The sequence below is a fragment of the Drosophila obscura genome, unplaced genomic scaffold, assembly GCF_018151105.1.
Source record: "Drosophila obscura isolate BZ-5 IFL unplaced genomic scaffold, ASM1815110v1 contig_192, whole genome shotgun sequence".
NCBI lineage: Eukaryota > Metazoa > Arthropoda > Insecta > Diptera > Drosophilidae > Drosophila > Drosophila obscura.
The window spans coordinates 3,309,039-3,321,074 of record NW_024542781.1 but is presented as its reverse complement, the minus strand read 5'-3'; the positions used below and the strand labels follow the sequence as shown (position 1 = coordinate 3,321,074).

Here is a 12,036-nt window from a genome sequence, read left to right as displayed (position 1 = left end):
AATTCAAGCCAAACCAAAACGATCACGAGATCTGGCTTGGTCTCTGTTCTGCTCTAGCTCTGGCTCTGCCTTGGCCAAGATGATTTAAACAGAGCACTGCACTGAGAAAACTATTACAAAATGATCAAAACAGCTAAAACAAAATCAAATCAGCCGAAGACTTTGATGCTAGATGCTCAGATGCTGATGCTGATGTCGAGGCGGCCTGATCTGTTGGACCTGAAGCAGCAATGGGCGCTATGGCGATCGTATCGTATCGGATTGGATCGGTTCGAGACTCGATTACAATAATTACAATCGGCTACGCGCGATTCACCAAATCACAGCAACAACAACAGTCGCTCTTTGCGGTAGTGTTTGTATCTACATCTGTATCCGAGTATCTGTGTGGCTGTACAGACGCACACACACACACACACCACAGAGAGAACTATTACGTGCATATAAACAATTTTTATAAGAAATTGAAGCCAAGAAGCAGAATTAAAACAAAACTCATCAACGGCATCCACATCCACGTCGTTGGGGAGAGACCAACACTCACTTGGGAGCTGCTCGCACACACACTTACCCACACGCACGAGTAAATTGCTGTGTCTGTGGCTGGGGCTGGAGAAAAGAACAGAACAGAACAGAACACGGACAAACGTTCAGACAGAGATCCATCTTCAGCATCTAGCTCTGCTCCGGCAAAAGGGCCAACACTCGTTCAGCTATGAGCGTAAGCTTTGTTTTAGGACGTCACTAACTTTTAAACAATCAATTTGTCGATTTTCTATCATTTTTTAAAATTAATTCTAACGTTTCATTTTAGAATGAAATCGTAGCTTCTTCAGAGAAGCAAAAATGATTTTCTGTTGCTTTCTTTCCGCTCAAAAGTAAATCGAATAGGTGAAAAATTGTTAGGTTTGTTTGCTAACAGCTCTGCGGCTACCGTGAAAGGGTTCGATTCAGCTAAGAGCGATTAAGCTGTGTATCTACTAGGCTCCATTTGGCAAAGCGAATCGGGCAAAACGAGAAATTGAAAAGACAGTTACAACGTCATAATGAAGCTCGGGTCTTCCTTCGCTCCCCCCCTTACGTCTTGGTGGCCCTGTGTGCCTGTGCCACATGCCTCTCTGTGTGAGTGACAACCGCGAGAGCTGTGGCAAAAGTTTACAAAAATCCGAAGCACAGCAACCGCATGCTACACATAAATACAAACACACACACATTGACAGTCCCGATCGTGATGTTGTTGTACATAGGGGAGCAATGGGTTTTTTTTTTGCGATATTGAAAAGTACATGGCAACGAGAATGAGAACCTGAAAGATAAGAGAGCTTGTTTCTTATTTGATTCTGACGATCGATCAGCTGTTCTGTTCACTGTGGAAAAAATCGTCAAGATTCGCCCTTATTAATCCCATATAATCCTTCTTCGAATCGACTAATTGCTTATAGATAGATCCATAAAATTTCCATTTCCATAAAATTAATCTAGAATTTACAATCCCCCCACATTAAATCAAATGAATCGATTTTTAGCGTTGACCAACACTGCAGCAGATGTTTGTTCTGCCTTCACTTCGTTTCTAGCCGCAGGCACGCACACAATCACCTACTATGTACATACATTGCCCCCACACACACCTACGGTACATGGTGCACTTACATTGCAACTGGCTTTTGGTCTATAATTCTTGTTTCTGGTTTTCGTGCTGCCAAGATAAGGAGTGGGGACATGGCCAGCGCAAAGCGCACAGCATCATCGTCATCATCATCATCATTATCATCGTGGTGGAGCCGAGTCGCGATGGGGCAACAGGAAACTGCAGCAGCATGGCGCTTTGTCTCTTCTCCCAAAGGAAGCGGACGGGACCAGTAATATTTACATTTATTGCAAAATTATGCATACTTTTTTGCTGTTTGTATGCAGGCATTTTTATTTGCAGACCAGATCGACTTTTTTGCGAATAATCAATTTCAGAATGTATGGTTATGTTTTGCTATTCCACTATATGTCTTTGTAGCTTTGTCCATGCTCTGCCCAACACTGGTAAATAGAGTCAACAACGTCATATATTAATGAGTTTGTAATTTGAATAAAATTTATGACGTGAACCCATTTCTATGAGGTCGACCAATCTTGCTGTGGTTTCCAAGTCTCGTTCCTCATTTCCCTCTTTCTTTGCCTCTTTCTCTATTTTTCTCCGTTTTGGATTCGGAGGGGCGGAGGCAAGCGTTGCGATTGCTACTAATGGTCGGAGATTTTCATGGAAAGTTTGTGCGGTTGTTGCTTTATCTTGTTTTATGAAAATTTCACGCTAGTCGAAAAGAATTATTAATTGCGCAGCAGCAAAGGCAACCACCACCGCAGAAGGCAGCAACAGCCGCCCCGCCGCCACAACCACACCACACCATGGCACACAAAAATCCAAAAAGTGGGAATTATGCATCGCTGCGCAGAAGCAGAACGCAGTACAAACAGTCACTTCACTCACACAGAAACATGGAAAAAAGGAGAAACAGTCTGTAAGCGCGTGTAAAAATATGGTAAACATGGAAATACGTAATAACAGTGTAACAAAAAAGGGAAATATAAAATCAGGTACAAATTTCCACCAAAAACAGTTTACATCGCTCGCTCCGTCGACGTCGGGGGGCCGTTGAGCTGCAGTCTGAATACTGGGGCTGGTCTGTGCTCTGCTCTGCTCTCTGGGGCTTTGGCCTGACTTTGACGATTTCGTGGTCACACAGTGTGAAGAATGGCTAGGAAATATTGTATGCACCGTTGTTTGGTGGGCTGTTACAGATTTACAGATTATTGCGCCAGATAACAAATGAAAGTGCCCCGGCATTTGTTGCTCCGCTGGCTGGGGCCGGGCCGGGCCGGGCCTCTGGGGTTGTAAGTGGTTGAAGAAAACGCAAGAGGAGGTGATTGTTGCAACAAAAGAAACACAAAGTTGATTCAACAGTTTCTAATTTTTTGTATTGTTTATCTTTAAGAGAGTTTCTGATTCCTACAGAATAACAGTAATTTTTGGGTGGTCTTTTTTTCTTACATATACATATGTATGGTTTATGAAGAAAGACCGTAGATAAGCCAAAGCTGCGCTTCAGCAATTTTTTGGTTGAAAAAGTGTAAGCTTATAAATCATTTGATCTGTTAGATTATATAAATGCCTGGCAACACTATCCACAAGAACAATATTGTGCAACACTGGCCAAATGCTAAAAAAGAATTTTGTGTCGCCGTGAAAAGTTGTTTGCGAAAAGAAAAGTGTCGTCATGGCCAACAAATTTGGATATGTTAGCTCAAAGCTCCTGCAGTTTTCCAAGGGCTATCTAAGCCGCACATCGGTGCGTCCAAAGACAAGCTTTTCGGCCCGCAGCTGGATCCCAGGACGTCCAAAATTGCTGGCGTTGGGCGCTCTGACTGGCGGAATGGGAGCGCTGCTGTACGCCCTGGATGCGAGTGTTGATGCCTCGCACGACTGTGTGCACCCATCGAAGCAGAGTTGGTCCCACAAGGGTCTACTGTCGGCCCTCGACAGGGAGGCTGTGCGCCGCGGCTACCAGGTGTACAAGGAGGTGTGCTCCTCGTGCCACTCGCTGCAGTACATTGCGTACCGCAACCTGGTCAATAATTGTATGACCGAAGCGGAGGCGAAGGCAGAGGCCGAGCAGGTGATGGTGAAGGATGGACCCGATGAGAACGGCGAGTACTTCGAGCGCCCGGGCAAGCTGTCGGACTATTTGCCGGCACCCTATCCTAACGAGGACGCCGCCCGCTCGGCCAACAACGGAGCCTATCCGCCGGACCTGAGCTACATCGTGTCTGCGCGCAAGGGAGGCGAGGATTACATTTTTGCGCTGCTGACTGGCTACTGTGATCCGCCAGCTGGATTCGTGCTGCGCGACGGCCAGTACTTCAACCCGTACTTCTCCGGCGGCGCCATTTCGATGGGCCAGGTCATCAACAACGAGGTTGTGAGCTACGCAGACGAGGAGGTTGCCCCATCGGGCTCCCAGATTGCCAAGGATGTGGTCACGTTCCTCAAGTGGACCTCGGAGCCGGAGTCGGATGAGCGTAAGCTGCTGCTGATCAAGGTGGTCCTTATTTGTTCGTTCCTGATTGGAATAAGCTACTACATCAAGCGCCATAAGTGGTCGGCGTTGAAGTCACGCAAGATTTTTTTCGTGCCGGAGGTCACTGGAAATGGAAATGGCCAGAGCAAAGGAAACGGCCAGGGCAATGGAAGCGCCAAAACCGATGAAGGTTGCCCGAAGTATGACCACAAGAATAGCGAGGGAAATGGCAAGAAGACCGACGGAGATGGCAAGCCAAAGTAATAATTATCTATTCATTAAATGCTGTATGGAAAACTAACAACACCACCAATCTTTCATTTTTCCATTTTCTATGTGCATAAAACAATAAATACTTTCAAAACATGAATTTAGCGCGCACAACAATTAAAAAACAATCCAGGGTTGCACTTGTCAGACAATACAGTAGAGACGAGACGTCTAGTATCCAGTATTTAAAAAAAAAATACTACGTTAAATACTAAGAAACTTTGTGCGGTCCTACTATTATCTATAAACTGCGCGTATATTATAAGCTGTTCGGAATATTTGATGTCGAAATCGAGTGCAAAGTATATTTCCGGTATATAAAAGTATAATTAATTTATTTCACCAATATACTTTAAAATATAGACACTTTTCAAAATGACCGCCAAACTCCATTTAGCGCACAAAAAATACCGAAATTGTTCTCAATTAAGACCAACAAAACAGCTGTTACGTGAAACAAAGCAATCCAATCCAATCCAAGGGCCTTGCCCTTGGATAGAGTTCTGAAAAATTAGCCAAATCTTGCACACAATTTATTGATAAATTGGATAAAATTAGATGTCTAGTAATGAGACAGCTAACTGGCTAGTAATATTAAACCGAATTTCATAAGCGGGGAATATGATTTCAGATCAGGGACAGAGAACGATTAACCCATTGTCGACCCGTGGGTATTTAAATACAAACATTATAATGAGGAAACTTTTAACGCAGTTCAGGTAAAAGATACGTGGGCATTTTATTTTTGTAGTAAAGGGAAGGATGGATCTACAAGGAACATTTATAGGAAGAGCGAACAGTAATATTTCCCGCGGTTTAACTTGCGGTGTTCACCTGTTTAAATAGTCGGGGGTTAAGTGGGCTAAGTTGGTTTTTTTCCTCTGTGTACCAAATTTATAAACAAAATGACAACGCATCCTTCCAGCAGGTTTATGGAATGTCTGCAGTATGCGGCTCACAAACATCGGGACCAGCGGCGCAAGGATCCGCAGCAAACGCCATACGTAAATCATGTGATAAATGTGAGTACAATTCTGGCCGTGGAGGCTTGCATAGAGGATGAGGCCGTTCTAATGGCTGCCATGCTGCACGATGTGGTGGAGGACACCGACGCAACGTTCGAAGACGTGGAGCAGCTGTTCGGCGCCGATGTCTGTGGTCTGGTACGCGAGGTGACGGACGACAAATCGCTGGAAAAGCAGGAACGCAAACGTTTGCAAATTGCCAATGCGGCCAAGACGAGCCCGAGGGCTAAGCTCATCAAGTTGGCTGATAAGCTGGACAATCTAAGGGACTTGCTGGTCAACACGCCGCAGGGATGGACGGAGGTAAACAGAGCTGCCGCCACGAAAACCCATTCTAAGCAATCCGCCTTTTTCCATTGTAGGAACGTCGGGAGCTGTACTTCGTTTGGGCCAAGCAGGTGGTGGACAATCTGCGCGGCACCAATGCCAACCTGGAACTCAAGCTGGACGAGATATTTAGGCAGCGCGGGCTGTTGTAAATATAAATCAACAGAATAGCTTATTTTTTATTGTTTTTGTAAAACTCCACCATGAGATTTGCCAGCTGCTGCGTCTCCTCCAGTGTGACGGCATTGTAGAGTGAGGCACGTATACCGCCCACTGAGCGATGGCCCTTCAGCTGGATCATGCCTTCAGCCTCGGCCTTGGCCAGAAACTCCTTCTCCAGTGCATCATTGCCGGCGGCGCTGCCAATGCGGAATGGAACGTTCATGTGGGAGCGCACATTCGTGTCCACGGGACAGTAATAGAAGCCGTTGGACTTATCGATGGTGTCATAGATGAGCTTCGACTTGGCGTTTGCCAGCTTGGACATGCCAGCGATGCCGCCATTTCGCTTGATCCACTTGAAAACCAATCCCATCACGTAGATGCTGCAAAGAATGAAGATTAGCATATCGGGGAAGCAAGACAGGACGCCTGGAAACCTACACAAATGTGGGTGGGGTGTTCATCAGGGAGCTGTTCTTGTCCATCAGCTCGAAGTTCAGGATGGATGGTGTGCTCTTCAGATGCTTGCCGATCAGATCGTCACGCACAATTATCACCGTTGTGCCCGCTGGTCCAATATTCTTCTGTGCGCCGGCAAATATTACCCCAAACTTGCCAACATCGATGGGACGCGAGAGGAAGTTGGACGACATATCAGCCACCAGCGGCACACTGGCCGGCACTTCTGGCACAAAGTCAAATTCCACGCCCTCGACTGTCTCATTATCGCAGTAGTAGACATACGAGGCCTTGGGGTCCAGCTGCCAGCTGCTCTGTCGTGGCACGGATATGTATTTTGCTGCCTTGGGAAGAACGGCATTCACCTTGCCATACTGGGCCGCCTCCTTGGCTGCCTTGGCTGACCACGAGCCGGTGATGACGTAATCGGCAGTGCCAGTGACTCCAATCAGATTGAGGGCGACGGCAGCAAACTGCCCGGTGCCACCGCCCTGCATTAGAAGAACCTTGTAGTTGCTGGGTATGTTGAGCAGCTCGCGCAGATCGTTGATGGCTGTCTCCTGGATCTTGCCGTAGGTGCTGGAACGGTGGGACATTTCCATAACCGAGATGCCGCTGCCATTGCAATCAAGAAGATTTTTCTGCACCTCCTCCAGAACCTACAGAGTTGGGGAGAGGAAGACCGAAAATCGGTTAGAACTGGACTGAAACGATCTCGTCTGACCATGCGGCTGACCTCTTCGGGCAATTTGGCTGGACCGGCTGCGAAATTGATAACCATACTGAAGCTTTTGCGATCTATGAACCTCTCTCCGGCAAGGCACAACTGAAAGTGTTGAAGCAGCTCCCGACGCTGTTGCTGCCGTCAATCGTTCGTGTTCGTTTATCAGCAGAAAGGCAGAATGGCAGAAAGAACAGCAACAAGTCAATGTAAAGCGAAACAAAGCGTATGGGGTAAAAACAGACTTGGGCTGGACAACGAACTCGCATTGTACAGGGGCGTACAGCGCGCATTGGAGGCACATTGTTCGTGTACTCTGGCTGTGTCTCTGGGCCGCCGGCGAAGCCAGACAATGGATGGCACATGCAGCGAATTCGATCAAAACAAGTTGCCAAGAGTCGTTTGTGGTCGACGTCAGACGTCGACTGCAACGCACGAAAACAACATGCGATTCTCCGCCAGTCCCACCCCCCTCTCCACGTTCCAGGCGTCTGTGTGGGTTGCTATGCACAATTTGCTGGAGGGCGACGAGACGCCAACAACTGCAATTGCAGTAAACAAGCTTCGGGTTGAGTGTGCACGTGTGCGTGTACAGTGGAGCTTCGCTTTCAAGTTATAGTATTTTGTTATTTCGGGTAAAATGTGTTTACGTTATATCTCAACAGATATGTCTTTCCGGTTTTCTTGATATCGTTTCTCTTCAATTTGTCTATTCAAATTGTATAACTTGTTTTTAATTCCCACAGCATTCATTCGCGGAAGTAACTTTGAATCTGTTCCCTTCGATTATTTCGGTGTTGGTTTGGTTAGAGTCTAAACAGCAGTTTATCAGGGGTGCCACAGAAATCACTTCCGCTGGAAAATCACCTCAATTCCATTCCGCCGTGCCACACACCGATTTTTCAGCGCAATCAAAATCGCTCACAATTTATCCAGCAATATGGGTATTGGTATTAGGTCATGTAAAATAAGAAGATGGAATGCAAATGCAATAGGATTTATTCAGGGTTCTAATGCTTACATTAAAGGCATTCTAAAAAGCTATCACATGTTCAATTTTTAATTCTGAAAGTGTCTAAAAAACAGTCCTGAAAGTGGTGAGTTGCGGCACTGCTATTTCCGTGACCACAGTTGTACATACAGACATGTGTACATATGTACATATGTAAATGGATCTAAATTGACCAAGCTTTAAGTTAAGTGTGCTTTCAAATTTGTATAGTTAGGTCCCTTTAAAGATTTTCTTAAAGTATCAAATTTTGATAATTTATCATTGGAATTGGTATACAATACATACAAAACATAGATATTAAATGAGAGCATTGGAAATTAAAGGCTTTCAAAAGGCTTGCAATTAAGTATGAAAATATTTACAGTCGAGCTTCTCTATATTATATTATCTATTAAATATTTCAACTCAACACCTCTAAATGGTTCGGTCCCCATGTTGGGCCAGCTAACATTCACGGTAATTATTTATGGTTGGTCCCATTTAAAGCTCATTTCTTATCCGCTGCCTCTGATAAGATGGCAATAGTTAAAGGGTAAGATATGCCTGGAATATGTTTCTATATGGGAATTTCACTAGCCATCTGGCTACGGCCTGTGCTTTAATTACTTTATCGCCATGGTCTGGCCCAGTCCAGTCTTTCCTCACAGCCGGCATGAAAGGTGCTTAAAGTTTCCAATTTACTTGCTCGGCCAAAACGAATTTCCAATGAGAACCTGGCCAACGTGTCTGGAAACTTAAACGTGCTCGGCTCGTGCGCCCGATTGTGGGCCTAGTGTGGGTGGGTCGGTCGGGCGCAGAGGTATGTAGCTTGTTTCGAGTGCTCGGATGTGGGAGGGCCTGTTGTCCATGGCTCTGGGAGTGTGTGTGTTTGGTGCTCTGGTCATTCATAAGCGTTAAGCCAAAAAGTCAATAATTTTGCTCTGTAATGCTGATTGCACAGCTCAGTGGGGGGGGCTTGGCCCCAAAGACGTCCATCCGTCCTCCAAATGGGGATATGAAAAATCTTTAAACAACAATTTCCTCTTTGACTAATTAGGGTTTTAAGATTTATTGCCCAGCACAGGGTATATACGAGTACAGCTGTTATAAATAAGTACATCATTTTCGTTATTGCGGCTCAGCCTGCACCTTGTTTACAATGTCGCTCCAGAAGGTGCCGTACGCCTGTAGCACAGTGCCGCTGCAAAGGAAAATGTAAATTTTTCAATTGAGCAAGTCATGATTTTCGCATGGCAGACTAAACAATTTGGATTATATATAGGCGGTTGGTATAAATAGGTAATAATTGATGAATCGACAGTTTCCAGGTGGCGTATTTGATGTGGGAGCTCTTATACCTAACACGGGGCAACAGAAGGTTCGAGTGTTGAGGGATTGATGCTCAAATGCTGTATAGTTCCATATTATTTGTTGAACAACAGCAGCTTGTCATACAAAATTTACCATTACAAATTCTTTGATTTAAGGAGCCTGGTCAAGCTTTTTGCTTAAACATTTTGTGGAGGTTTATAAATTAATATTTTTTTTTTCTTGAAATTTTTGAATAACTTATACATATGTAAATGTTTTCCCCCTTTTTTCCTTTAATGCTCTTGATTTTCTTCTTGGCCCTTTAAAAATGGGAAAACCCTCAGGAAATTTGAATATGCCTAGACGTTATTTTCTCTCTTAAAATTAACATTTTTGTGTAAATACTTTCTGAGCTCTGCCTCCTTCTAATATTCATTCTTCCTAATCGTATTTCATTTCATCAAACATTTAGCACAATTTTTGGTAACATGATTAATGACAAAAGTGTCACACTATAAACTGCTGTTGCTTATGCTGCCAGTCTGCACCCACCCAAGTAGGACAGTGCTATCTTGCCACAAAGCTGCTATTGTGATATAAAAAGCATTGACAACTTTTCTTCGGCTTTTGCCTTGGGCTGTGCAAAGCAAAGCGTCTTTGCCGTTTGATGCCTTTTTTGTGGAATGCATGGACGAATGATTGGATTGATGTATGGATGGATGGATGGAACTCTTTTACGTTTGACTTTTTCCATATAAATCAATTACATAATGCTTTTTGTGTGATTATCCGGCAAGTTTTGTTGGCCTGACAATTATGTGCGCATTTTGTTATGTGGGTCAACGTGGCGTATGATTAATGAATGCCCTTCCCAGACGATGATGGTGCTCCTAATACTATCACGGTTGCTGCTACTGCTGATGATGATGATTATGTGATGTTAATGATGATGATGGTGACAAACGACAGACGACAGACGACACTGTTTGATGTCAGGCTTACTTTATTGCCAAATCATCGAGAAACCCCTCGACCGTCATCCCGCACCACACTTACGTAAAGTAAACATTGCCGCGCTTATTCTGCGGCGCCTTCCATATCAGCTTGGCCCCCAGTTTGTCCCGATTATCCGAGTGCGTTATGGCCGAGCACTCCGGTATGGTTTTTGTGTTCTCGCTCTGGACCCACTCGCCAATCCACTCATTGGAGTGAGCGTCGCGGGCCTGCAGGAAGAACCCCCTGAAGACCGTGCTCTGCTGGGTGTGCGGATAGATGACCACAGAGATTTGCTGACCCGGATGGTAGCTCTGGGCATCGGCCACCACCTCAAATGGATTTGTGTGGGCTGGCTGTGTGCGGGCCTTTCCGTGGTTGGGCTGATTCTGGCGCTGCTTCACACACGTATCGGCTGGGGCTCCATCCGGAAATGCATCAGCGCTTCCGAGCAGCAAAGGCAGTAGCATAATCAGCAGCATGCTGGGCATTTCCTTGGCTATTCTGGCAAAACAATCCTTCATTTTCTTGATCTTTTTCGATTATTTCTTTTCCGAATCGTGGGAAAAACACGCGCGCGCACTGCTAATCTAACGGTAAAACTCGGCTCGCGGCCGCCATCGCCGCCCGTTTATAAGGCCTCCAGCAGCTCTAGCAGCTCCAGCAGTAGCTTCGTCAAAGACATGGGCGGGCGGTCATATGGAGAGAGATATGGGTATGGGTTTTGCCGACTGCTGCTGCAGTTTCTGCTTTGGCCAACCAGTTTTTAATGATCAAAAAAGCAATAGCCAAATCAGCGCCGCTGCCGCTGAGAGTTCCTTTCCTGCACAGTGCTCCGAACTGGGTCACACATTAGCCCCTTCCCCCACGCGGAGTCGCCCGTTTGGAGTCTGGGTTCCAACAGCTCTAAGTGCTCGATTGCGAAATTCTATGCTTCTAATCGTTGTGTCGTTTGTTTGTTTTGCGCCTTTTTTTGGTGCATTTTTCAGCGCGTTTTAATGTTTTAATTGACAGGCAGCCGCCGTTGGCGTTGATTTCGTTGGTCTCAGTATTTTCATGCTATTTTTCCTCCTTTGATTCTGCGCTGCGTTTCGCGTTTCGCAGTTGCCAGCGGCGGTTTCCTTTCTGGGCACCGCCAACACACAGACCCAGCGTCCAGTGCCCGAATGTGAATTTGAAAAACTTTTACCCAGAAGCGTGGTGTTCATTTCATTTTGACGCGGCCCGCAGCTCTGTTGAATGCGTTGCAGCTTTTGTGCATTACTTTGTCTCACTCATTTGAAAAGAACTCGACGTTTGCTAGTTCAGTTAGTGGATCCGGCACTGGTACTTGTGTGTGGGTAAATGTATTTAAAAGCCAGAAGCAACATATACAACCCTATGTGCTTTCTGTTTTCGATGAATATTTTGAAAAAAGTCTTTCCTGCACTGTGCTCCAAAATAGATGTCATACCTTCATGCACTCCGACTATTTATCAAGCATCATTGAAAGTACACGGGAGAAAAATTGGGTTGTAGGCTTGGTTAAGTAGATCACATTCCCATACATCGTATTTCCAATATACACCCAACATTTTTTTTTTAATACAAAAAGTGACATAGCGACTTTGTGTAATTGAATATAACCTTCTAAAAGCCTCTAACATATACCACAAAATTAAAAAATCCACTGTAAATATAGGACACACACTAAAACAAAACGAGAAG

At 45.2% G+C, this 12,036-nt stretch overlaps 4 protein-coding genes across 4 annotated transcripts; 2 read left to right on the top strand and 2 right to left on the bottom strand.

The window, feature by feature from the left end:
* The first annotated feature begins 3,201 nt into the window (after positions 1-3,201).
* Positions 3,202-4,388, top strand: LOC111065574 (cytochrome c1, heme protein, mitochondrial). The gene has a single exon (XM_022353808.2). It carries the CDS (start codon positions 3,270-3,272, stop codon positions 4,332-4,334), a length of 1,065 nt encoding a protein of 354 aa, XP_022209500.1. The 5' UTR covers positions 3,202-3,269; the 3' UTR covers positions 4,335-4,388.
* An 813-nt stretch (positions 4,389-5,201) lies between these two features.
* LOC111065628 (guanosine-3',5'-bis(diphosphate) 3'-pyrophosphohydrolase MESH1) lies at positions 5,202-5,881 on the top strand. Its single transcript, XM_022353885.2, has 2 exons — positions 5,202-5,668; positions 5,728-5,881. Exons 1-2 carry the CDS (start codon positions 5,246-5,248, stop codon positions 5,842-5,844), a joined length of 540 nt encoding a protein of 179 aa, XP_022209577.2. The 5' UTR covers positions 5,202-5,245; the 3' UTR covers positions 5,845-5,881.
* On the bottom strand, positions 5,837-7,161 carry LOC111065627 (probable phosphoserine aminotransferase). The gene is made up of 3 exons (XM_022353883.2): positions 7,050-7,161; positions 6,296-6,972; positions 5,837-6,237 (listed from the first exon to the last, which is right to left on the bottom strand). The coding sequence occupies exons 1-3, from the start codon at positions 7,092-7,094 to the stop codon at positions 5,865-5,867; spliced, it is 1,095 nt and encodes a 364-aa protein (XP_022209575.1). The 5' UTR covers positions 7,095-7,161; the 3' UTR covers positions 5,837-5,864.
* A 1,934-nt stretch (positions 7,162-9,095) lies between these two features.
* On the bottom strand, positions 9,096-10,967 carry LOC111065673 (putative defense protein 3). Its single transcript, XM_022353978.2, has 2 exons — positions 10,393-10,967; positions 9,096-9,226 (listed from the first exon to the last, which is right to left on the bottom strand). Exons 1-2 carry the CDS (start codon positions 10,851-10,853, stop codon positions 9,154-9,156), a joined length of 534 nt encoding a protein of 177 aa, XP_022209670.1. The 5' UTR covers positions 10,854-10,967; the 3' UTR covers positions 9,096-9,153.
* Between the last annotated feature and the right edge of the window lie 1,069 nt (positions 10,968-12,036).

Excerpts from the sequence above, each read along its gene's own strand:
- LOC111065574 (XM_022353808.2), top strand. The coding sequence starts at position 3,270 with ATGGCCAACAAATTTGGATATGTTAGCTCAAAGCTCCTGCAGTTTTCC.
- LOC111065628 (XM_022353885.2), top strand. The coding sequence starts at position 5,246 with ATGACAACGCATCCTTCCAGCAGGTTTATGGAATGTCTGCAGTATGCG. Across the intron at positions 5,669-5,727 it reads CGCCGCAGGGATGGACGGAG|GAACGTCGGGAGCTGTACTT; the intron begins GTAAACAGAGCT and ends TTTCCATTGTAG.
- LOC111065627 (XM_022353883.2), bottom strand. The coding sequence starts at position 7,094 with ATGGTTATCAATTTCGCAGCCGGTCCAGCCAAATTGCCCGAAGAG. Across the intron at positions 6,973-7,049 it reads CAGCCAAATTGCCCGAAGAG|GTTCTGGAGGAGGTGCAGAA; the intron begins GTCAGCCGCATG and ends CCAACTCTGTAG. Across the intron at positions 6,238-6,295 it reads AACACCCCACCCACATTTGT|CATCTACGTGATGGGATTGG; the intron begins GTAGGTTTCCAG and ends CATTCTTTGCAG.
- LOC111065673 (XM_022353978.2), bottom strand. The coding sequence starts at position 10,853 with ATGAAGGATTGTTTTGCCAGAATAGCCAAGGAAATGCCCAGCATGCTG. Across the intron at positions 9,227-10,392 it reads CGCGGCAATGTTTACTTTAC|CGGCACTGTGCTACAGGCGT; the intron begins GTAAGTGTGGTG and ends TTTCCTTTGCAG.